Source organism: Zootoca vivipara, chromosome 13 (assembly GCF_965207765.1).
Source record: "Zootoca vivipara chromosome 13, rZooViv2.hap1.1, whole genome shotgun sequence".
Classification (NCBI taxonomy): Eukaryota; Metazoa; Chordata; class Lepidosauria; order Squamata; family Lacertidae; genus Zootoca; species Zootoca vivipara.
The window spans coordinates 38,844,079-38,868,379 of NC_142596.1; the positions used below are offsets into that span (position 1 = coordinate 38,844,079).

Sequence of the window (24,301 nt, forward strand, 5' to 3'; positions counted from 1 at the left end):
GCCAAAGTATTGGAGCCTCAGCTTCAGGATCTGTCCTTCCAGTGAGCACTCAGGGCTGATTTCCTTCAGAATGGATGTTTGATTTTCTTGCAGTCCATGGGACTCTCAAGAGCTGCAATTACCTGCACCCTTAGCAAACTACAGTTCTCAGGATTCTTTGAGGGAAGTCATGTGCATGGTGTGCACGCAGCCCGTGTAAGGGGAACTATTCATGATCACGTCCTTTAAGACAGACAGAAACAAGAGCCTTTACTTGTGGTTCCTGCCATGTTCAGCCCAAAACCTAACTGAAAAATAAACCCCAAAACGTAACAAAAATTAAATTGTAAAAAAGTATTGAAGCCTCTCCAGCTTCAAATACTGTCCTTTTTTTTACAAACTTACAAATTTTGGATAATTAAGAATTCAATCCTATGCATACCTGTTCAGAAGTGTGCCCCCTTTGAGTATAAATTGACAAAGAGATCACGTGGGAATCATGCATTGGATGTGTGTTGCCACACACAGTTCCAAAATAGGCAGGGATCTATTATTAGGCTAAGGATGAAATCCTAGATCTCAGCAGCACTTCCAAGTAGGCATACATATGATGCAGAACTGCACTGCACTTATTTGTATTTCATTATTTCATCCCTACGAGATCACCTTACCCCATGCTGATGGGCAGAATTGGCACTTTTACAGGCGCCAGATAATACCTGTCCCTCATTTGCAAGAACTTGATCGTCTAGTGTGGCAGCGCCTACACTTTGGAACTCCCTGCCGTTTTATCTTCTGTAAACTGCTTTGAGTTTTTTTATACCATCAAAGTGCTATATCAGTTTTACGGAACAAACAAATCCTTCCATTCACATCCCACCTTTTTTTCCCTCCCTCGCAGAAGAGTTCCAGGTGGCGAACAACGCTTCTCCCTCCATCTCCGTTTTTTCAAAATAAAAAAGTACTTTTATTAATTCTTTAAAAATGATTTTTGGCGGGGGGAGACCAGAACATGTTCCTGCGATTTAGTCCAGAATTTTGCCCCCTCTCCCATTTGAATCCTCACACAACAACCCTGTGAGGCAGATCAAGCGGAGGGGCAACGTCACCCGGCGAGGAATTCGAACCCCGGTCTTAGTCCGCCGGTCTGAAGCACCACGGACTCGGCATTACCGTATTACTAGATACCGCGGCGCCTACTTTCCAGCCGCTACAGGACGAAGAGCCAGAAGTGCCGATGCGCCGGCCCTTCGGTCGTGCGGGTGGTGGCCCTTTAAACAGCGGAAGGCCCGCCCCTCGCCGACCCGGAAATCATCTCTTCTTTCACTTCCGGGGACGTCAGAGGGAGAGTTCTGCGCTGGCTGTGCTGCGTGGGAAAGACTCGCGTCTCTTGGGCTGCGCGCACGAGGAGGATGGAAAGGGAAGAAGCGGCGGCTTCGTGGGGAAAGGACGAACGGCGACACCGCGGGCTGGGCGGCAGGCGGAGGCCCTGAGTCAGGCCTCGGCGAAGCGCAGGTGAGGGTGAGGTGGAGGCTGCGAGGGTGGGATGGAGGTGCACAAGGACTTCTGCTGCTGACGCAGTGAAAAGTTTCTCCTGCCCCCTAAATCTACTTTTAAGTGGGATCCCCTAGGACAGATTTGGGGGCGTGGGGAGGGATGTCCCAGTGGAAATGCTCACGCTGATGGACCTCCGAAGAATCATGGAATTGTTGGAAGGGAGCCCGAGGGTCATCTAGTCCAACCCCTTGCAATGCAGGGATCTCAACTAAAGCATCCTTGACAGGTAACCATCTAACATCTGCTTAAGACCCTTTAAGGAAGAAGAGTCCACCTCCTTCTAAGGGAGTCTGTTCCACTGTCCCAACAGCTTTCGCTGTCATAAAGTTCTTCCTGGTGTTTTCTGTAACTTGAATCCTGTCCTCCAGAGCAGGAGAAAACAAGCTTGCTCCATCTTCCATGGGACAGTCTTTTAGATACTGTATTTGAAGATGGCTGTCGTATCTATCCCTCAGTCTCCTCTTTACCAAGCTAAACACACCCAATTCCCTTAACTGTTCCTTAAAAGACTGTGATGGCAGTGACAGGCCTTCACTAACTCTGGGAGCTTAAATGGTCAAGAGGATATGTGAACCTATCCTGACACTCTTTAACTGTAAACAGGGGAGGGTCATGCCCATCACCACCTTGAGATCCTTGGAGGAGTGGTTTAATATAAATGTAATCAATCAATCAATCAATCAATGCCACTTTAATTCTCTTTGGAGAGAATTAAGTGAGATATCAACATAAGGAATGAATTAAAATTTTAATGCAACCCTTGTTTGTATGAATTTTAACACACACACACAAGCATTCATTCCTTATTGGTTTCTCTCTCACACACTTTCAAGCACTGGCTTACTGTGTTCATTCATATGTTTTATTCTGCCTAGGACTGCTGACATGTTGGCTGCAGATGAGTTCCTAAGTTCTCCACCAAGGAAAACAGTCAGATTTGGTGGGATGTTGACTGACATCCTTCTAAAATACCAAAAGGTAGTATGGTTATCTGTCTCATCTTTTGTATTTTCTGACTGTATTGAAAGGGTTTTTGAAAATGAAAAATGCAAGTTTAGCCTTAAGAGATTGTCTTGTAGCTGTATACTCCCACTGTCTCTGGCAATATCTTAGTTATTTTCACCAAAAGAAGTGAAAGGAAAACAAGATATAGTCACTAAATCTGAAAAAACGGTTTTGGGGAGTTACAGTAAAGTTATTAACATATGTTGCAGAGAGAGAGAAAAGAACATATATTAGCTGCTTTGAAACAGTACTACTGTATGCCCAATGTGTGTCTTTATTTTCAATAGGGATCAAATAAGCTTTGATGCAAGGCTGCATGACTTGTTAGGGTACAACTTAATTCTTGTTTTTGTTTTGAAGGGTGAGACAACTGAATTTGATTTGTTGAAGCATCAGCTGTTAGATTCAGACATAAAAGTAAGGATTTTTTCATCCAAGTATTTCTGTGTTCTGCATGACTTCTTAAATGTAAGAAAAAAACGAACCATTTGTTTGCCATTTATTATTATAACTAGGAAAATCAGTAACAGATCTGACCACAGTTTAGAACATGGCGTGTGATGCTAGACTTGATTTCTAGGAAGCCTTACAAGCCCAGAGGCATGGATAAAATCTAAGCTACATAGGAACTTATGGCTTCCCTCTGTCCCTAGCTTACTCCCACCTTTACCCTTGTAATTGTTCTGGCACTAGAGGAATGGAGGGGGGTTGTGCACCATCCTTTTAATGCCTGGCATGCTGCATGTCAGACACAAGGAATGCTGGCTAATGTGGTTTGCTCAGTGCTGCTGGGTCCGTATGTTACCCATTGCTCTTTGAATCTTCGTGTTTGGTGTCAAAGAGGGAAGGGGCAAAAGAGACCATCTATGCTTCCATTGGCAGAGCAGCAACAAAGATAAGGGATGGGGTTGTTGGGGGCTCATTGAGAGAGGGATCAGGACCTGTTGTGCTTCCAGTGATATTACTGGAGGCACAACAGGGTCTGAAATATGCACACAGCTGGGTTCAAAAGAATTCAGCTATTTCCCCTATTTCTAAGAGCTTGGTTCCAAATCCGACTTAGGGGAAATCGCCCAGTACCACCAGCAATACTGTATGTCTGTTTTTTTGACTGATGTGAAGGCAATGTTGTTGTGTCTGGCTTCCCTGCCCCCTTTGCCAAATCATTCATGTGAACAGAAATTTAACTTTTAAGTACATTATTTCTAAGGTCAACCACAGTATGTATCTACAAAAAAGAGAGAAAAGAAATATTCACTCAGTTTTTCATTATATAATTTACTACGTATTCCAGAACCAGTAACAAAACAGCAGCTGAAACCTCAGGATCCATTGTAAGTCATTAAATGACGAAAAATCACTAACAAGTCAATAAAAACTCTGGAAAACAGACTTGAGTGTACTTCAAAATCATCACAACTGACAGCATATGGAAGGAGGGGGTTCTGTAATTAAGGAGCCACTGCCCAGAAGGCCCTATCCTTTATCTCCGCAATTGCTTTCATGGGTTCCCAGCCGGTTTCTTTCTGGCCTTGCTCTGGTTGCCATGTTGCTGCCTTTCCCTCCTGGCCTGGCCACTGCCCAACAACAGCCCAATAGGCATCCCACTCCATTCTACCTTTTTTTGCAGGAAAGCCTGCCTGGGAGTGCCTCTGTCTGGCAGCTGCCACCCTAGCCCACTATTCACTATTCACTTGCCTTTCCCACGGGAGAGGTGGGGGGAGGCAAGGGTCATCCGGAGGTGCCGTGGGCACCTTAGCCACACAACTGCTACAGAGTTCCTGGCCTTCCTTCCAGCCTTAGAGCTGGGGAGGGGTTAGGATCACTACATAACTGCATAGATGAACCCTGGACACTCCAGCTTCAAACTAGAGAGGAAGACTGGGCGCTCATCACCCCAGAGGGCAGCATCACACTCCTGGTAATGCCTTTCTGTCAGATTAACTCAGTTTAAAAAAAACATCAAAAATCCCCGTTACTAAGTTTTTTTGTTTTTGTTTTTACACACCTTATAAAGTTCAGACTATTAAAGAGAAATTGGTTCTGTTTGCAGGATGACCAGATTATAAACTGGCTGGGTGAGTTTCGGTCTTCTGTTACACTCTTGACCAAGGAGTTTGAACAACTAGTCAGCATCTTACTGGTAAGAGTGTGCCATTTCTAATGTTTGCTGTACTTGGTCTTGATTCAGTCTGTGCAACGTGCATTCGAACTTTGTGTATGTGTAATTTTGCAGAGGGTGCAGTGGCTGAAAAGGAGCCAGGCTGTGGTGGAAGAGTATTTGGCTTTTCTGAGCAACTTGGTGTCGGCACAGACAATCTACCTTAGGCCATGTCTTGCAATGATTGTCTCGCACTTTGTACCACGTGAGTTTTTCTTTTCTTTTCTTCTGCCTTGTATTGTTTGTTGACCAAGTGGCCATTTTCGTTTGGAACTTAAGTTTGGCAATTAGATTCTCGCGTGAAATGTATAATAATAGAATAATGCTTTTTCCACCTAGCTCGAATAACCATACAAGAGAACAATGTGGACATTTCGGATTCAGATGATGATGAAAGTGAGTAGCCATTTCATATCTAATGGTCAGTCGTGTTAGCACAAAATCTTGGAGAGCTGCTGCCAGTCAGTTTAAGCTGACTCGGTATAAGGCAGCTTCTTGTGTTCCATATTATTTCCATTTTACTACACTGGGGCTTCTAGGGTTAAGGTTAAGGGTGAAATCTAGTTCTTTCTGATATTTGTGGCTTTCCATTGAATGAAACTTGGAGGTTGCACACAGCAGCAGCTATTGATATACTTACAGGTAAAAGGTAAAGGGACCCCTGACCATTAGGTCCAGTTGTGACCGACTGGGGTTGCGGCGCTCATCTCGCGTTATTGGCCGAGGGAGCCGGCGTACAGCTTCCGGGTCATGTGGCTAGCATGACAAAGCCGCTTCTGGCGAACCAGAGCAGCACACAGAAACGCCTTTTACCTTCCTGCTGTAGCGGTACCTATTTATCTACTTGCACTTTGACGTGCTTTCGAACTGCTAGGTTGGCAGGAGCAGGGACTGAGCAACGGGAGCTCACCCGTCGCAGGGATTTGAACTGCCGACCTTCTGATCGGCAAGCCCTAGGCTCTGTGGTTTAACCCACAGTGCCACCCGCATCCCATTGATAGACTTCCCTTCCCTGAATTCACCTAATTCGCTTTAAAAGCTCTCTAAGCTAGCAGCTGTTGCCGCTCATTAGCGCTGGGTGATATATCAATACAGTGGCACCTCGAGTTAAGAACTTAATTCATTCTGGAGGTTCGTTCTTAACCTGAAACTGTTCTTAACCTGAGGTACTATTTTGGGGTTAGCAGAGTCTGTAACCTGAAGCGCCTGTAACCTCAAGCGTCTGTAGCCCGATGTACCACTGTATATTGTCCAAAACCAGTTTGAAGTCCATATTATGATTTTGGTTTCATCTTTGACCTGACGATATATCGCAAATCATGATGTGTACTGTATGTGTGCTATGCAAAAATCACAATGTGGGGAAAACCGTGAAGCCAGCCAGTGCCTCTACATAGCTCCATTTTTATTTCAGACATCTTGATATATCGGTATATTATGATGTGTAGCAGGTGAAATATCACAATGATGAAAACCAGTTATCGCCCAGCCCTGCCACTCACATACATTAGATATAAAGTTTAAACCAGGCATAGGCAAACTCGGCCCTCCAGCTGTTTTGGGACTACAACTCCCATCATCCCTGACCACTGGTCCTGTTAGCTAGGGATGATGGGAGTTGTAGTCCCAAAACATCTGGAGGGCCGAGTTTGCCTATGCCTGGTTTAAACAATATAATAGCACCAAATCTATCTACCTTAAGTGGTTAAGGAAGTGCTCACATAAAATCTAACATGGAAAAACTATATAAGAAAAAATTCTGGATTAATGTACATGCTTGATGATGTTCAATTCTTGCAGATGTTACTGAAGGCTTTGACACTTGCCATAGAGCACTGCAAACAATTGCAAAATACGTCCCTTTGTAAGTACACAGTAATTGATTTGGTAAATCTCCTAAGTTAATTCATAGCCCTTTCTACCTGCTAGCTGAAACACAGTCACACATCTTACATAGAAAACAAAAACAAAATCCTTCCAGTAGCACCTTAGAGACCAACTAGGTTTGTCATAGGTATGAGCTTTCGTGTGCATGCACACGAAAGCTCATAGCTATGACAAACTTAGTTGGTCTCTAAGGAAGGATTTTTTGTTTTTTTTTGTTTCGACTATGTCAGACCAACACGGCTACCTACCTGTAACACATCTTTCATATTAGCTTCAAGTGACAAAGCTACCTAAGTTGATAATATTTTGTAGTTCAAAATAGGTCGGTTCCTCTGTATTATTGTTGTAATCGGTTACGGTATGACATGTGAAAGCTTGTAAGAAAGAGAAGCCTTAATCCTGTGTTTAGGGTGCTACTAAGATATGATCATAATAATTGGTATTTTCAATTAAATTGCTTAATGTATAAAGTGTATTCCCCCCACCATTTCAGTGCATGATTTTAGGTGGAGTATGATTGCGAGTGAACTATCTTGGTAGGGAATAAATTACTCTAGATTAACGACATGTGTGATTATTTTTCCCTGAGGACAGATCTAATTCTCCATCTTGAGTTTCCAATGCGTCTTTTAAAAGACTAAAGACTTTGCATGTCTACACTGTGCTGTTGGGGCCTGTTTCTTATTTTTCCTGATCAACTAGATGTAACTGATTAAAATCAATCAATAAATGAAATTAATAATTTATTTAATAAATGGATTAAATTGTAATTGCTCTACTGAGAGAAAATATGTCCAAATTAGCCCGGTAATCTTCCTTATAGCACTGGTGTGTACTTTTCTTAAGTTGAGTAGCCCCCTATTTATGTTAAGAAATCTGTCTCAAACTTGGGTGGAAAACAGTATTGTGAATCAGTGCCTGTGCCTCTTTTTTATGAGACTTTCATCATTCAAGTCCTGAAATGTTTGCTGAGATCGTTTAATGGGCTGTCCTGTGTTCACACTTATTTTGAAGGTTCTTTACACTTGCATTGCAGGACACCACAGTTTCTCATGCCGGTGCTCATTGACAAATTTCCCTTTGTTAAGAAATCGGAAAGAACCCTGGTAAGTAATCAGCCTTCAGTTTAAAATGGGATTCTCCTTTGTGTGTCTTGCGTCAGTGCTATTGTTAATGACCCTCTTGAAATAAAAGTGGTAGAAGCTGAGCATCCACAGATCTTGATGGTGCAGATACAGGATGAGCATAGAGAACTGTCAGCATGTAGAAGCTTTTTCTATTCCTTCAAGTGTTAATGCCTTCTCTGTCTTTCCATCTCACCAGGGATTTTCTGCTTTTAACTGAGAATATTGGCAGGGATTGAACCTGGAACCTCTTTCATTCAAAACCCACAAGCTTTAGGACTGAGCTGTGGTCCTTTCTAGAAACGCTGCCTTACACAATAAAAAATTTCCCTGACCCAAACCTACTACTACTCAAATGGTTTTCTATACAAGAAGAACGTTTTGTGTATATGTTTTTTAATTTATCATTTTTGTGGGGGAATTCCATTGCAGCAATGCTACGTGCATAACATGCTACGAATCAGTGGCTATATCCCAACTCTGAGGCATGACATTCTGGAGCTGGTTATTGAAAGGGTATTAAAGATGGATGTAAGTATAGAGAGTTGTTCATAAAAGACTTAATTATTTCACCTTTATTTTGTATTACATTTTAGAAAAAGGAAGGCATAGGCAAACTCGGCCCTCCAGATGTTTTGGGACTACAACTCCCATCATCCCTGACCACTGGTCCTGTTAGCTAGGGATGATGGGAGTTGTAGTCCCAAAACATCTGGAGGGCCGAGTTTGCCTATGCCTGGTCCATACCATCTCCAGGTCAGTGGTTTTTTTTTTTTTAAGTGGACAAAAGAGATGGTTGTATAGATGGTTTTATTAGACTGGCTTTAATTGATAGCCTGCTTTTGACCTGGATGGAAAAGTAAATTATATGGACTGTGTCCAAAGTAGCACTCCATGCACTTGAGATTCCTGCATCGCAGGGGGTTGCACTAGATGACCCTCAGGGTCCCTTCCAACTCTACAATTATATGATTCTTTGAAGGTTCCATCAGCGCAAGGATCTCTGTTTGCACAATGGAGCATTGTCCCCTAAGTGTGCTGTCTTGAGCTCCTTGCAATTAAGGCAGGATATAAATGTGACATTGGGTAATAATTTGATCAAACCCGTTACCTTTTCAGCTGGGGGTGGGATATCTAAGTTTTAAGGATTGTTGTACACCTTCATTTGCATGCATATCAAACACCTTTAGAAATGTTCAGTATCCTTACTCCTTACAACAGGTGAGTGCTCCCAGAAAAGAGATTGAAGCTGCAGAAGAGGAGGAGAGCGAAGGGGCTGCTGAAGAAGGACTTTTTGACATGGCAAGTGTGCTTATTGAGCAGTGCAACAGGTCACATCCGAGCCATACATGCAAAACACATGGTTTCTCTCAAAGAATCCTGGGAACTGTAGTTTACCCCCTCACTGAGCTACAGTTCCCAGCACCCTTAATAAACTATGGATCCCAGGATTCTTTGGGGGAATCCATGTTCTTGATAATACAAACAATACATGATAATACAAATATTGGTAAGAATGTTATATAATGCAACACATCCTATTATATAAGCCTTTCAGTATTCCTACAATATCTCGATAACGAAACCTTTGATATCACAATTATTTTTTGTAGCACTTTCAAAAATATAGGTTGAATGTCAGTCTACTTTTAATAAATGTTCAAATTATCTCTATAAAATCTCAGTATCAAATATTTAAATATTTGCTTATATTTCCTTTATAGCCGGAAACAATATGACCCTGAATATGTTATACCTATTTCATACATAGAGAGAGCTGTGTGTGCGTGCATAGTTGATTGTTGGATTCCATTTACCAGTTTTCTCACAATTTTATAAGGATGTACCACCCTTGTTAACTTTATGAATTCCAGCTTTTCCCATATATTTTTAATTATTTTTTGCTTTCTCAGAACCTGCCTCTGCTTCCATTGTTTAGCAAATAATAGAGCCAGTGTGGTGTAGTGGTTAAGAGCGGTAGACCCATAATCTGGGGAACCGGGTTCGCGTCTCCGCTCCTCCACTGAAGTCTCTCAGCCCCACTCACCTCACAGAGTGTTTGTTGTGGGGGAGGAAGGGAAAGGAGAATGTTAGCCGCTTTGAGACTCCTTCGGATAGTGATAAAGCGGGATATCAAATCCAAACTCTTCTTCTTCATCATCCTTGCTGTAGTTAATATATATAACATCTGTTTTTGATGTTTTCTGAAATTCTCACTACTTTGTGTCTAATGGCTCTGCATTTGCCTGAATTATTCTCATTAACAAGAGAAATAAACCTCCCTTCTGAACAGAAGGCATCCTGTTTTACTTCCCCCTTAATGTTGTTGTTGTTGTTGATGATGATGATGATGATGATGTACATTTGATACATAAGCTTCTCCACAATGGTGATTTTCCAGACGTTATCAGAGTTCAGTACTCCTTAGTCAGTACTTTTATTTTAATAGGATGAAGATGGAGAAAACCCGGAGAAAAATGAGGTGATGGCTCACCCAGTTGCAGAACGCCTAGACCTCCTGATGATGGTCCTGTTTTCATACGTTAAAGATATCTGCCATGTGAATGGTACCGTGTTTCTCATATTATAAGACATGTCTTATATTTATTTTTTCCTCAAAAAAACACACTATGGCTTATTTTCAAGGGAAGTCTTATTTTTTTCCTCCTCCTCCTGCCGCGGCCGGCATTGCTGCTGCGCCTATCACTATGTCTTATTTTCGGGGTATGGCTTATATTCCATGAATGCTTAAAAATCCTGCTATGGCTTATTTTATGGGTATGTCTTAAAATATGAGAAACAGGGTAATTACCCCTGTACAATGTGCTTAAATTATTTATTTGAGATTAATAGTGAGGAGGCAGCAGAGATTATAGAAATATCTGTGGGACCACCTAGCAGGAGATGCCTGAATACTGTATGGAGCTTCAGGCTTAAAGTGGGTAAGAGGAAGCAAGATAGACCTGTGTGTAGATGTTTGTATTAAGGGCGGGATAAAGTTATGCCAGATGAGATTAGCCATGTGGAGTTTTATCAGTGCCTTTTTAGGCAAAATATTTAAATATTTTTTTAGAGCCGATTGCCACGCTTAGTGACATCGACAAAATCAAACAGCTGCTGTCTAACCTGGCTAAGCCTGTTATGTTCAATACAACTATGTGTGCTGTGAAACCTTCCCAACTCGGGAAAACCGTGAGACCAGCTTTGCGACCTGATATAGATGTATGTTTTTGTGTATTACAGTGGTACCTCTACTTACGAATTTAATGCGTTCCGAACGCACATTTGTAAGTCGAAAAAAATTGTAAGTCGAATCCCATAGGAATGCATTGGGAGAAAAAATTTGTAAGTAGAAGCAACCCTATCTAAAAATTCGTAAGTAGAAAAAATCCTATCTAAACCGCATCCAAGATGGCGGACGGAGCTCTATTCGTAAGTAGAAACATTCGTAAGTAGAAACAAAATTTTAAAAATCCTTCAGTAGCACCTTAAAGACCAACTAAGTTTTTATTTTGGTATGAGCTTTCGTGTGGATGCACACTTCATCAGATACAGTGAAACAGAAGTATCTGATGAAGTGTGCATGCACACAAAAGCTCATACCAAAATAAAAACTTAGTTGGTCTTTAAGGTGCTACTGAAGGAATTTTTTTTTATTTTGTTTCGACTCAGACCAACACGGCTACCTACCTGTAATCCGTAAGTAGAGTTATTCGTAAGTAGAGGTACCACTGTACGTGTGTTTTGTTACATACTTACTGTCACTGCTTGCTTGCTAAAATTACCTGCTTTTCTTTTGATTGTTTTTTGCTATAACCTGCATTTGGTTGGCCAATAAAATATTGATTTGAAAAACATTACTGTACACATGAAAAATAGGCATGCTGTTTCTTGGTACGATGGTGCAGTAATAAAAATGCTTTTTTTGTTCTCAGGGAAGCTTGATATTGGCAACACCAAGGATTTGTATCGGGATCTGGTGACAGTGTTCGATAAGCTCATTTTGCCGACCCATGGCTTATGTCACGTGCAGTACATCATGTTCTACCTCTCTAGCTTCAAATTGGTGCGTACAGTTAATTGCCTCTCTTGCTGTGCTTTGCTCCCACTTATTGATGTGGGGAGCCATCCCAGATCCCCTAAATGGGGGTGTGTGTGCAAAGAACTGTGGCCTAGGCCTTGGGGGTTGGAGCTAAAAGCACCCGCAGTCTTCTTGGTGAGCAAGATCTGAGTAAGGACACTACTTCCAACATATGCAGGCATGTTGATTGCTTTCACTGCCAAAAAGGTCCCTGTTTGTTGGGTATCTCCCCGAAGTCAGGGTGGGGAGCTCAATGGACTTTCAGATGTTACTGGACTCGCATCTCCCATCATCCCTGATCATTAGACATGCTGCCTGGGACTGATGGGAGTTGGAGCCCATCTGGAGGGCTACATGTTCCTCACTCCCTACTCCCAGAAGTATTTGATGCCTGCAAACAAAGAGTCCATGGATTTAGTTTCCACGGCATTTGATGTCTTGCCACATGTGACTCTGTCTTACAGGGAATTGCAGAAGCCTTTGTGGAGCATCTTTGGAAAATGCTTCGTAATCTAAATACTCCAGCCGTGATCAGGCAGGCTGCTGCCAACTACACCGGCAGCTTTTTGGCACGGGCAAAGTTTGTTCCGGTTGTGTAAGTAGCCTACTAACTTCCTTTTTGTAGCTACCAATCTGCTGGGCAAGGCTAGATATGTGGAATCCAGGAGTGCAGTGGAGGAGCTCATGCGATGGAGACTCAGGTGTCATAGGAAGCTGCCTTACGCTGTCAGACCAATGGCCCATTTGGCTCAGTACTGTCTACTCTGACTGGCAGCAGCTGTGCAGGGTTTTGGGCAGGGAACATTCCCAGGCTGACCTGGAGATGCCAGGGATTGAATCTGGGATCTTCTGCATGCAAAGCAGATGCTCTACTACTGAGCTTACATACCTTTCCCAAGGACTAGCTTATCCTGGACTGCTAAGTGTTTCCCATTTTTTGGTCTCCCATTCTGCCGTGCAGGCAGCTGCTTGGGGCGGTAGAACGCAAAGGATGGGAGATGGAGTGTCCCAGAACATCCCGAGAGCCACAGGCTACCTACCCCTGACCTAAGTCTCGAATAGTAGAGAGGTCCCCATAACCAAGCTCCTTTTCTGGTGTCTGGTGGTCAAGACTTTGATGTCCACACAAGGAATTTTGTCTTAAGCCCTTCTTCAAGTCATCCCTTGCTCTGACTTGTCTGTGCAAAAACACGACAAGTCCTCCTGCATCAGGCCAATAGCCATCTAGTTCAGCATCCTCTTCTCGCTTTGCTCAACCTGTGGGAAGACCCCAGGTGGGACCTGAGCACGACAGCACCCTCCCCACTTGCAATTCCCAAGAGCTGGTCTTCAGAGCTGCCTGTGGCAGTGGAAGGAGAGCATGGCTTGTAGAAATGTAACAATCTTCTCCTTGAGTATGCGGAATCCTCTTTTAAAGTCTGTCCATCGCTACCATCTTATAGGATTGAACTCCTTCAATGATGCACTATGTGAAGAAGTACTGTATAGTCATACCTCAGGTTACAGATGCTTCAGGTTGCGTCTTTTCAGGTTGTGTCCTGCGCCGAACCCGGAAGTACCTGAACGGGTTACTTCTGGGTTTCAGTGCCCGCGCAGAAGCAGCGAATTGCGACCCGCGCGTGCGCAGACGTGGCGCTATGGGTTGCGAACGTGCCTCCCGCATGGATCATGTTCGCAACCCGAGCGTCCACAGTACGTACTTCCTTCTATTTGCTATGAATCTTACAACGGATGAGTTCTGGCATTTATGAAAGAGGAAGAAAACTACTTCCCTGCTTTCTCCACTCCAGGTGCATCACCGTATACACCTTAAGCCGTCAGTCTTCATCTGGACTTTCTGTTTGCTCCAATTTCCTTATTGCTCTGCTCTGTAGCTGGAGTCCTTTCGGCCAATTTCCAAATACTGGTTTTGTTTTGCAAAAAGATGGAACGCTTTTGGCATGCCCAGATGCATTTTTGGCTTTGTGACCAAGCCTAAACTGCTAACAGGAATGTAGTTGCCTCGTCGCACCTTGTCCCAAATGGTAGCTACCGACTCACTTGTGAAATGTAGAACAGCTGGCCTTAACTAGGTTCTCTCTCTTTTTGGTCCCATTGCAGTACAGTGAAAGCCTGCCTGGACTTGCTGGTCAACTGGCTCCACGTGTACATCGACAACCAGGGCACAGGGGCGAAAGCCTTTTGCGACGTCACTCTTCACGGGCCCTTTTATGCCGCCTGCCAGGCTGTGTTCTACGTGGTCATATTTCGTCACAAGCAAATAGTGGACGGAAACCTAAAGAAAGGTGTGTATATGGGAAAAACAGCTCAGGCAGAATTTGGCAGTTTAATTGTTGAATGGCTCACAGCGAGAAGCAGCTGCGTGGGTGGGGACTGTTCTCCTTAGTACTTGGGCACATCTTTGGAGTCCTCAGTTTGGGAGCCATGAATAAGTTTACAGAGCAGAACAAATACTGGGTGGAAGAGCATTTAGACTGGAGTTAATTCAATTGAATTAGGAGGGCCATAACTCAGTGGTAGAGCATCTCCAAGTAGGGCTGAGACCCTGAAGAGCTACTGGCTACCTGTGGAGAATACTGAGTAATGGTCCCCCTTGGCATGACAGCTGTGCCCCTAACTTTCCTTTGACCCACCAGATAACACCATCTCCGTCAGAGTCCGTTTTAGACATTCCTATCCAATGCATTTAGTAGCATGCACCCTTTATGTTTTATCTGTCAGGAAGCCAGGCCTGACCGTGCCTTCTTTTTGCATGTGCGCAGCTTTTAGTAACACACACTTTTCTCCTGTAGCATTCAAAGCGGCGCCGAGCCTCATGCGCATTGTGAAAAATGCATAATGCCCAAACAGTTTTCGCTTTCCCACCCAAGCGCTAAATGTTCTTTGCTCGTTTTGTTTTGAAGGTTTGGCTTTCCTGCAGAGCTTAAACCTCGAACGCATTGTGATGTGCCAGCTAAACCCCCTGAAGGTCTGCTTGCCTTCCATTGTGAATTTTTTTGCTGCCATTACCAGGTAAGTGTCTTTTTTTTATTAAAAAAAAAGCTTTCTTGAATATTGTTAATTGAATACAGAAATATAGATGACAAAATATATTTCTGTCTTCTAATAATAGGCCCTTGCAGGTGTGTGCTCTGCCTGTTTGGACGGTGCTTGTAGGTTGGAAGGCCAAATTGTGACAGTAATTTCAACCCCCTGTCCAGCATGTCAGCTATGCAAGCCCCACTGCCTCTCCAGGGTGCTCCCAATATACGTAATTTTAGTTACGCATTGTGGTAGTTGCCTGTACTGGGAGGGGAGAAGCAAGACATGATTGGGTCCCACCTGAGCCGATAGAAAGGGGCTTAGCTGTTTTTGATGTGCTCGTATTAGTTTTTGTGGTCGCATCTCTCCTCAAAAGAAGCTTCAGGCCAGCCATTTTCACTCTCTTCCAGGAAATACCAAATCGCATTTTGTGACACCATCATCGAGAGGAACAGGCGGCAAGTTTTGCCAGTTGTAAGAAGCAGCTGTGGGGGTGACTCTGTTGAGACTTGCACAAACCCCCTTGACAGCTATTTCCCGTTTGACCCTTATATTCTCAAAAGGTATCTAATTCCAGACATCAGCGAACCTTTTTTTTTTTTTACTTAATTATTATGGAAAGAGCCTGTTCGGCACTTCCAAGCAAAGCACTCATCGCTTTCAGCTCAGGTTTACAGGCTGTATTTTGCTTTTTGTTTCCCATTACAAGTTCTTGATGCAGTAGTGTTGTGGCAACCCGGGTGGGGAGGAACTGTGTCATGTCAACCTTGGGCAGCACCAGCATAGGATTTTTTTGGGGGGGGGGGGTTTCCTTGCTCAGTACCAAGTGCACTGTTTGTGGGGTTCTCATTTCCTCTTGGTGTTTGTTCAGTTTTTTACTTTTGAAACCCCTGAGCTTTATGCCTCCCCTCTTGTTCATACAAAGTGTTGTTTTGGCTGCTCAAACTGAGTTTGCTATTGGCACGTAGGATGGTTTCATTATTAACATTTCCATGTCATTTTAAGCCAGAGTGGAGGATAAGTCTAGGAAACATTGGCATGGCCATCTGGCCTCAGAGCTAGGCAATTGGGGGAAGACTTTTTCCTGTATGGAATGGCCATTAAAACTGACTTTGCCCTATTGCAGTGGGGGAACTAACCCATTGAAGGATAGCCTCTTCCACTGTAGGGGAATCTGGATGGCACTGGAATAAAGCACATGTATCTACTTCCTTCTCTCCTTATATTATGCCTTTTTGCAGATCAAAGAACATAATCAACCCATTATATCAGTTTTGGGAAGAGGAGTGTTCTGAAGACCTCATAGAGGCTACAGACCCCATTAATGAGGTGAGCAATTTTATTCAAACGCCACCTTTAATTCTGATGGGATGCCTTGCCTTGGAGTATGTTTGTTCCCGTGTTTTTTTGGTCTGGTATAAAATCCTGAGTCTAGATAGTGGAGTGAAAAAACAAATTAAGTACTTTGATTTCCTTTTTGTGTGTGCGTGCAGTGCAAAGGTGAAGAGGAAGATGACTTTCTGAAAGGTGAAACTCCTCAAACTGATGGCATGAGTGGATTGACACCAGGCTCCTTTGACTCTACACTTCAGAGTTCAGAAAACTGCATAGGGTCACTGCCAGTTCCGTCGCTATAGATGCTGCTGTGACCTTCCAAGAGCATATACAAAGTCGTCAAGGCAATCGTTCTGATAGAGACCCTTTTGATTTTTTTGCACAGTTCCTAAACCGATTTCATGGAACAATACTGAAAGCAAAACAAACAAGTGTGTGGATACCTTCAACTGGGGTGTGTTCACTTCATTTTGTAAGCTGTTTTAACAATTTCCATTTTGATTTGCAATGGCTCATCTAATGTATTAAATATACTAGACTATAATTCAGAGAAGTGTGTTGCTAGTTCTTGGATGCCCAGCCAAGCTTTTGACTGTGTCCTGCCCCAACAGCAAAGAGCGCCATTTAAAGTTCTGGAACTAAGCAGCATTTGCCAAAGCATGGAAAATTTAATACGGAAACTGATGCTTTTTTTATATTGAGTCAGACCATCCAGCTGAGTCTTGTTTACACTGAGTGGTAATGGTTTTCCAGGGTTTCCAGCAGTCTTCGCAGCCCAACCTGGAGATGCTGAGGGTTGATCCTGCAACCTGTATGCAAGGCTACTGCTCTAGCCCTTTCCAATTAAGAGCCAAAGATTACACTTCTGTACTTTTTGTTTGCATAATCCTCAATCCCCAGTCAGCTGGATCTTGCCAGTACTAAGTTCTGGCATCTCTCAGGTGGGCACCATTGCCATTAAAAGAGAACAAGGGAGGCATTCATGGAGAGTTCCAGCACCTTTTTCTCTAGAATGACATGGTTCCATTTCCAAGTTTCGTTGATAGGCTGGATCTGGATTCCATATTGTGCTAGGGGTATGTTTCATGTGTAAGGATAGCCGGGTGCAAACGTTATGCACAAAGGCATGTACATAGCACATTGGACCCCCAAACCCCTCCAACTTACTTTTGGGTTCAGGTCCAGGGACCTTGTGTGCAAAGTCTGGAATCCCTGGACCTGCAAGGTGGAAGGCTGCTTATCCACCTCGGGGGAGCAGGCATGAGGGTTCTGGGAGCTTCCCAGAGTCATCCTACCTCCTTTCCAGAGCCTGGTAAACAAGAAAGCCCACTGGGTGCATGGGGGGGGGGGAAATAAATGCCAAGCCAGGAATGGTAGATTTCCTCCACTCTCCCATTTATTTATTTTTAACCCAACCCCACCCACCCCCAAAACCCACATCCGGTTGCAACTGTGTATGTAAAGGGAGTTTATGTTGCGGGTCTACTATATAGTTCAACTGGGATTTTTTCTTTAAAAAAGCAGAATGTAGGTCGAGATGACAGGGATGAAAATGCTCACCCCATGATGCCTATGGCAGCCCTTCCTAATGCTGGGCTTTTTGGTCCTAGCAGCCCCCTTCCCCACCCTATAGCCCTCCCCTTCAGGCTCCCAAACCCAACATTCTTGTTAATTGCTATGGCCCACCACTTCCAATTCTTAATCCATTTCTTTCTCAGATTTACAGATTACATAATTCCAATTTATTAAACTTGCACAGTTAAGCAGGCAGATAAGTCATATACATGATAAAGTCACACTTCCTGGGACTGTAGATACTCCGAACAGCAGCAGCAGCAGCCGCCCCTTGTGTAAGTTCACACAGGAGAGCTGGTCCCTCTCTTCTCCTGAACTCCAGCTCCTGGTCCCTGGTCATCTACTGGTTAGGATTGGAGAGCATCGCCATTCTTCAGCACTTCCGTACCTAGAAAAAGAGTTGCACTCAGAGGTTGCCCGAGTTTTTCCAAACATCTATGGGGGGGGGGGGGCACGAAGTCAGGAGGCTTTTGTTTCTGCTCCTGCCCATTTCCAAGCTCTTCAAAAGCCAAGGCCAGCCTATGAGGACAGCTGGCTGCTGCTCCAAAAACCAATGCAAGAGAAGGGGGGTGAGCTGAACGGCAAGAGCCAGGAGCTGGTAGGGGGAGGCAGTGGCGAAGTCTGTTCCACAGTGCCTGGCGGCACCATATTGGGCTCACATAATAATCCTGGAGACAATGGAGTTCAGGGTGAGAGTATGAAGAACCACAGGAAGGATATAGAATGTTATTATTTTTAAGTCGCCTTGCGCTTCCCCAAACTTAAGAGTTTCACACCAGGTGTTGTGTTGCTGGATTCCCAGCTCCCATCAGCCCCCAGGCAGCAAAGCCAACGGTCAAGGATGATGGGAGTTGTAGTCCATCAACATCTGGAAGGCTAGAGGTTCCTCACCTCTGCTCTACAAAATGAATTTCTGGCCCCCAAACGGTAAGCTAATTACGTACCTTGGCATACTCAACTCTTTCCTTCGCAATATCTTCACTGCAATCTGTTCAGCTTCTAAGAAAGAGAAACCTTGACTTATTGGGCAACAACTCAGACGGTATTCCCAACACCTCCCACACTCCCTAACATCTCCATTAAAAACAAGCATGTTCAAGAAGCAACTATGGCCATATCCTCCCCATGGCGTCATTGCTGAGCAAGGATCATCCGTGTGACCTGCAGGCTGAAGAAAGGGGCAGAAACAGTGGCTGTAAAAGGACACGTGCAAAATTAATCGAAAAATAATGAGCGAACAGCCCCTATTGCGCATTGTAAGTAACTGCCAGAATATCCAAAAACTGTAAACCAAAAGGTGGCTCTTCCCTCCCTTGTTCATCTCTTAAGGCTATAATCTGAACCCCATTCACCTGAGAGCAGGCCCCATTGTATTCAATAGGACTTGCTTCTGAGTAGACACGGTTAGGCTTGCTCTTTTAACAGTTGCTCAGTCCTAACCGACGTTTCAAACTGACTTTGAAATCAGACTCGCAAGGCAAGGGAAGGTCTGCACCAACATTCCAAAAGGAAGCTTTGTAGTGAAGGCCTAGCTAGCATGGTCGCCAGAAGCGATCAGGAGTTCCATGCAGGTGAGCAAGCAGGCTGCTGAAAAGCAGGATTTGTCCATAGCCACTCCATCCCTCTTCCAACCAACAGCGACTTAAGTTTCTATGCTATCTCTTTCTCCACAACCAGAATGGATAAAACACTCTGCCCCTCTTCCGCAAGTCTTCTGGGAAATAGGTAATTTGTTTATTTTTACAGAGTTTGCTGTTTCCATTACGCTGCAGTTGAAAAACATAAGAGGAGTCCTCTCTGCTGGTTTTGAGCGGTTAGTCGGGCCCCCTCTTATACTGATGCTAATCTTGTAATGGGTCCAGGCAGCAGCGGTGCTCCAAATTTAGTACGGAGCTGAAATTTTAATCTCCCACTTTGCCCATGAGCATACAACACAGTGTCACCTTGAAAGCGTCCTCGGGAATTTTAAACGGCATGTAAACCAAACTTCACCATCACAAAATGGCTGCCAATGATGGGGAAACGGGCGGACACAAAACACTCATTTCATACAAGGTGAAACTGTGCGCAAGGCAGAAGTGGGGGGGGGGTGAGCTCCAAAACACGAAACTACTCTCAACCTACATAATAAGCCCATTTCACGTGAGCCGGGCTATTTTCTCTGCCAACCAACTAGGGTTGCCAACTCTGGCTAAGGAAATCCCCGAATTCTAATTTCTACATGATGAGTTATTTATCTAAGCGTTAGTTAGGATTTACGGGCCCCATTTCACCCCTTCAATTCCCCTTTTAGCCCCTGGGAAGAGGGGTGGCGGGTTTTCTCAACTACCCACCCTCTGACGCCATTTCTGATTAAATCCTTGTTAAATCTTCCCTCCCTGCAGCTAGGGCAGAGACAGGACACTTCATACTGAAATACCTTGCAATTAAATGTGACTTTTTACCTTTATTTCCTGTGCTGGCTTCCTTCTTTCTACATTTGTAGCCAAGCCAGCCACCTGTTTCTAGCGGGTACCTGACCCGATTCAGTGATGCCAACCTTCCAAAGTCTGAGAGTTACACCAAGGGATCCGCAAATGTCTTGAATGTGGAACGGGGTGCGGGTCAGCAAAAATCAGGCGGCGGCACCTTGCTACATTCGACAACATCATTGTTTTCCACCTCAGCTGATGTGCTACATCCATCCATCTTCTTAATCTGCACAGCTTGCAAATTTAACATACAGAAGAAGAAAACAAGAAGAACATACATTTAGAGAAGATTGGAAAATGTTTATTGAATATATGGGGGGGGGAATTGTGTACACTTGAAAACTTTGGCAGCATTGAGATAAATTCAACGCTGTAAATCAGTTTTGATGGATGTAATAATCACTGGGGAACATTTTTTTTTCATTTTTTGTTGCATGAGATTTTTCAACTGTTATATGTTCTTTCAATGCTGATTTGATTCTTGCATTGCGAAAAACGAAGATTATGGTGAAAAGTGAAAAACATGAATTGCAAAAAAAACCCTAGAGCTTACAGAACAAAACAGACTTCAGATATGAAATCAGCACATTGAAATTAGGTTAGAACAACTGCAGGTGTCAATGCAACAATTTTTTTGTTCCCCAGTGAATGCAAAATGAACCATTAGGGCATGTCATTTAAGGACAGATATTTTTCTTTTGCGAATTTGCTCAATGAGGGGTTTTAAAAATATGTTATTGCACATGAGGAATCCAAATCTGCAATTATTTTTATGATTGATTGATGATTAGCTTGGTAAATTGAGATTTGTTTGAAATACACTAAAAAAAAAGCCAAAAAGCGAAGTTAACGTTTTTAATCATTCACTGGCAGCTGGATAGTTTCTCATATTCTCACCACTTTGTTCTCTAAGCAACAGTCCATATCTTAACACGTCTCGCAAAGTTGGTAATTCAGAAGGCAAGATTTCTCTTAAGGTTGCTCATACGTGTGAACGTTCCCTGTCTTGTTCTCTTCTTTGTAGTCATAGTGAAGCAGTTATCACTGGTTGTAGAAAGCAAAAAAAAATCACATACCGTTGTATAATATTAATATTAATAATACAGATAACTACAATACATATATAAGAGGACTACAATATCTTGTAATCAATTTTAGGCACTTATCAACATCTGTTTTCATGAAAATTTGGGAATAACCTATACCAGGCACGTCCAACAGGTAGATCGTGATCTACCAGTAGATCACTGGACGTCTGTGGTAGATCACTGGCTCCCCCCAAAGAAGCTCAACAACTTTGGCTCCCTTAATAAAAGCTCAACATTTTTGCCCTGCACCCCAAAGAAAAAGGGCTTTCTTCCCCCTAAAAAAAGCCTTTGGCAAAAAAAGCCTTTGACAACTTTGACATGAACCCCTAAAAAATGGGCCTTCCTCCTTCCTGAAAAAAGCTCAACAATTTTGACCTGAACACCGCAAAAAGGGGTAGATCACCGCCAGCTTTTAACTCTGTGAGTAGATCACAGTCTCTTGGGAGTTGGCCATCCCTGTTTAAATGACAGAAAATTTTTAAAAATGTTAAAAAGTAGGAACTTTTCACATAGATATTTACCAAGCAAAACCTAAATATTTACAAGTAACCAAAACATATTTCAAATTACTGTACCTAATCATACCACAACTTTTTAATACCCCTCAAATCAGGATTTTTAAAGATGGAAAATTCAACACGCTCTAATGAACCAAGGAAAGAGAAGATGGGAAGCTATTGATATTTTCAGGATGTTTGAATGAGTATTTTAAATTGTAAAACATAAAAATCCTGTAACTTAAAGTAGGAAAAAAGAATTGGTTCAACAGCCAATTATATGCTGGCTAAACTGTCTGGCAACAAAACAATGCCAAAGAGTAGGGCCACATTCACACCATCAATCTAAAGCCCTATTGAAGAGTCATGGCTTCCTTCCCCCAAAGAATTCTGGGAGCTGAGAGTTGTTAGGGGGCTCCTATTCCCTTTCCCAGAGCTCCCTGTGAAGAGGGATTGATAAACCAATTTCCACTCTGGAAATTGCAGCTCTGGGAAGGGGAATTAGGCATGCGTCTGCTTGCAAACGGAAACTACAACTCCCAAAATCACCTCTGTAGAAAACTAAGAACCATAAACGTGAGTAATATTAACCATAAGAACAACAACCAATAGCCAATAAAAACCACTTGAAAAGCAAGCATGCATTTTAAAAAGCAAAACACACTTTTAAACAGCTGGTGAACATTGGGAGACTTCAGGGTGCAGATATGGAAAAATCTAATGAAATCTGTCTCTCGGAGATATGCTACTCACCCTCAACACTCGAGCTCTGTAACTAAACAGAGATGTAAAATTAGTAGAAAGAGCAGCTGGATTGAAAACCACCATCACTCAGCCTGCCTGGTCCACAATTCAAGCGCCATTGCTCCATCTAGTTCAGTAGTGTCCGCACCATCTGGCAGATGATTTATAGGATTTCAGGCAAAGCTTACTTCCAGCATCTTAGAGGATTCCCCTTTGTAAGGGAAGCTACTAGGAAAATAGATGAATCCTTCCCCGCCATTCCGGAGCCAGAAGACAAAGTGCAGCTCCCTTTTCCCACTGCTGCTTAAGAATGTCTCTCAACCCACATTCTAGTCTCCTAGTTCCATTTTGCAACATTGACCCGGGAGTGGTTGCCATGGTTTTTCCCGCTCTTTCCTGACTAAGCCCTGCTCGCTTTGCACCTCCTGCAGCTTCCTGCTCGAGACTTCTCGATTCCCATGCAACCACTTTAAGTAACCTGGGCTTCTTCCACTTTGCTTAAAGCAGGGGTCAGCAAACTTTTTCAGCAAGGGGACAGTCCACTGTCCCTCAGACCTTGTGGGGGGCCGGACTATATTTTGAAGGGAAAAAAATGAACGAATTCCTATGCCCACAAATAACCCAGTGAAGCATTTTAAATAAAAAGACACATTCTACTCATTTAAAAAAATGCTGATTCCCGGACCGTCCACGGGCCGGATTGAAAAGGCAATTGGGCCGCATCCGGCCCCCGGGCCTTGGTTTGGGGACCTCTGGCTTAAAGGCTCAGGCAACTTGTGTTGGCTGGGCAGAAGCACCTGGTGAATGTGTCTGCCTAGCATTCATTGTCACCAGCTTGTCAAATCTCCAGGATTGGCTGCAGTAGTTTCCTGAAGATGATGGACAATTCCTGGAGGCCATATATGAGAGGATACTCCCATCACCTCCTGGCAAATAGAAGGGGAAGAAATGGAGGCAGTGAGAGATTTTACTTTCTTGGGCTCCTTGATCACTGCAGATGGTGACAGCAGTCACGAAATTAAAAGACGCCTGCTTCTTGGGAGAAAAGCAATGACAAACCTAGACAGCATCTTAAAAAGCAGAGACATCACCTTGCCGACAAAGATCTGTATAGTTAAAGCTATGGCTGATCGCCGAAGAATGGATGCTTTTGAATTATGGTGCTGGAGGAGACTCTTGAGAGTCCCATGGACTGCAAGAAGATCAAACCTATCCATTCTTAAGGAAATCAGCCCTGAGTGCTCACTGGAAGGACAGATCCTGAAGCTGAGGCTCCAATACTTTGGCCACCTCATGAGAAGAGAAGAATCCTTGGAAAAGACCCTGATGTTGGGAAAGACTGAGGGCACAAGGAGAAGGGGACGACAGAGGACGAGATGGTTGGACAGTGTTCTCGAAGCTACGAACATGAGTTTGACCAAACTGCGGGAGGCAGTGCAAGACAGGAGTGCCTGGCGTGCTATGGTCCATGGGGTCACGAAGAGTTGGACACGACTAAACGACTAAACAACAACAACAGCACTCTTAAATTTTAGAGTCTAAAACAATTCTTTTTGCTAACTTGGTTTCTAGCAGCTGCTAGGCTTTGTATTGCCCCCCAAAAATATATGGAAGAATTATCTGTTGTCTTGAATTGTGGCGTAAGAATTTGTGGAACTTTGCAGCTGCTGAAAATATAACCAACAATGTTTGTGTGATGAAAGAAGGCAAAGGACCAGTAGAACAATTTTATGCAAGTTGGTGTTTTTTCATTTCTGCCTTAAGATTCTCCTGTTT

At 43.5% G+C, this 24,301-nt stretch overlaps 1 protein-coding gene and 1 long non-coding RNA gene across 2 annotated transcripts; one reads left to right on the plus strand and one right to left on the minus strand.

The window, feature by feature from the left end:
- The first annotated feature begins 1,319 nt into the window (after positions 1 to 1,319).
- On the plus strand, positions 1,320 to 16,694 carry RRN3 (RNA polymerase I transcription factor RRN3). Its single transcript, XM_088656779.1, has 18 exons — positions 1,320 to 1,494; positions 2,412 to 2,514; positions 2,902 to 2,958; positions 4,595 to 4,684; positions 4,778 to 4,907; positions 5,042 to 5,098; positions 6,503 to 6,566; positions 7,626 to 7,695; positions 8,146 to 8,244; positions 8,935 to 9,015; positions 10,163 to 10,280; positions 11,649 to 11,779; positions 12,259 to 12,389; positions 13,895 to 14,079; positions 14,698 to 14,806; positions 15,226 to 15,378; positions 16,057 to 16,144; positions 16,309 to 16,694. Exons 2-18 carry the CDS (start codon positions 2,422 to 2,424, stop codon positions 16,450 to 16,452), a joined length of 1,800 nt encoding a protein of 599 aa, XP_088512905.1. The 5' UTR covers positions 1,320 to 1,494; positions 2,412 to 2,421; the 3' UTR covers positions 16,453 to 16,694.
- A 1,145-nt stretch (positions 16,695 to 17,839) lies between these two features.
- Positions 17,840 to 22,870, minus strand: LOC148683701 (uncharacterized). Its single transcript, XR_015946772.1, has 5 exons — positions 22,535 to 22,870; positions 21,094 to 21,240; positions 20,170 to 20,430; positions 18,670 to 18,724; positions 17,840 to 18,113 (listed from the first exon to the last, which is right to left on the minus strand). It is a non-coding gene; the product is annotated as an uncharacterized LOC148683701 (long non-coding RNA).
- Positions 22,871 to 24,301: the final 1,431 nt, after the last annotated feature.

Excerpts from the sequence above, each read along its gene's own strand:
- RRN3 (XM_088656779.1), top strand. The coding sequence starts at position 2,422 with ATGTTGGCTGCAGATGAGTTCCTAAGTTCTCCACCAAGGAAAACAGTC. Across the intron at positions 4,908-5,041 it reads TGTCTCGCACTTTGTACCAC|CTCGAATAACCATACAAGAG; the intron begins GTGAGTTTTTCT and ends TTTTCCACCTAG. Across the intron at positions 14,807-15,225 it reads TTTTTTGCTGCCATTACCAG|GAAATACCAAATCGCATTTT; the intron begins GTAAGTGTCTTT and ends ACTCTCTTCCAG.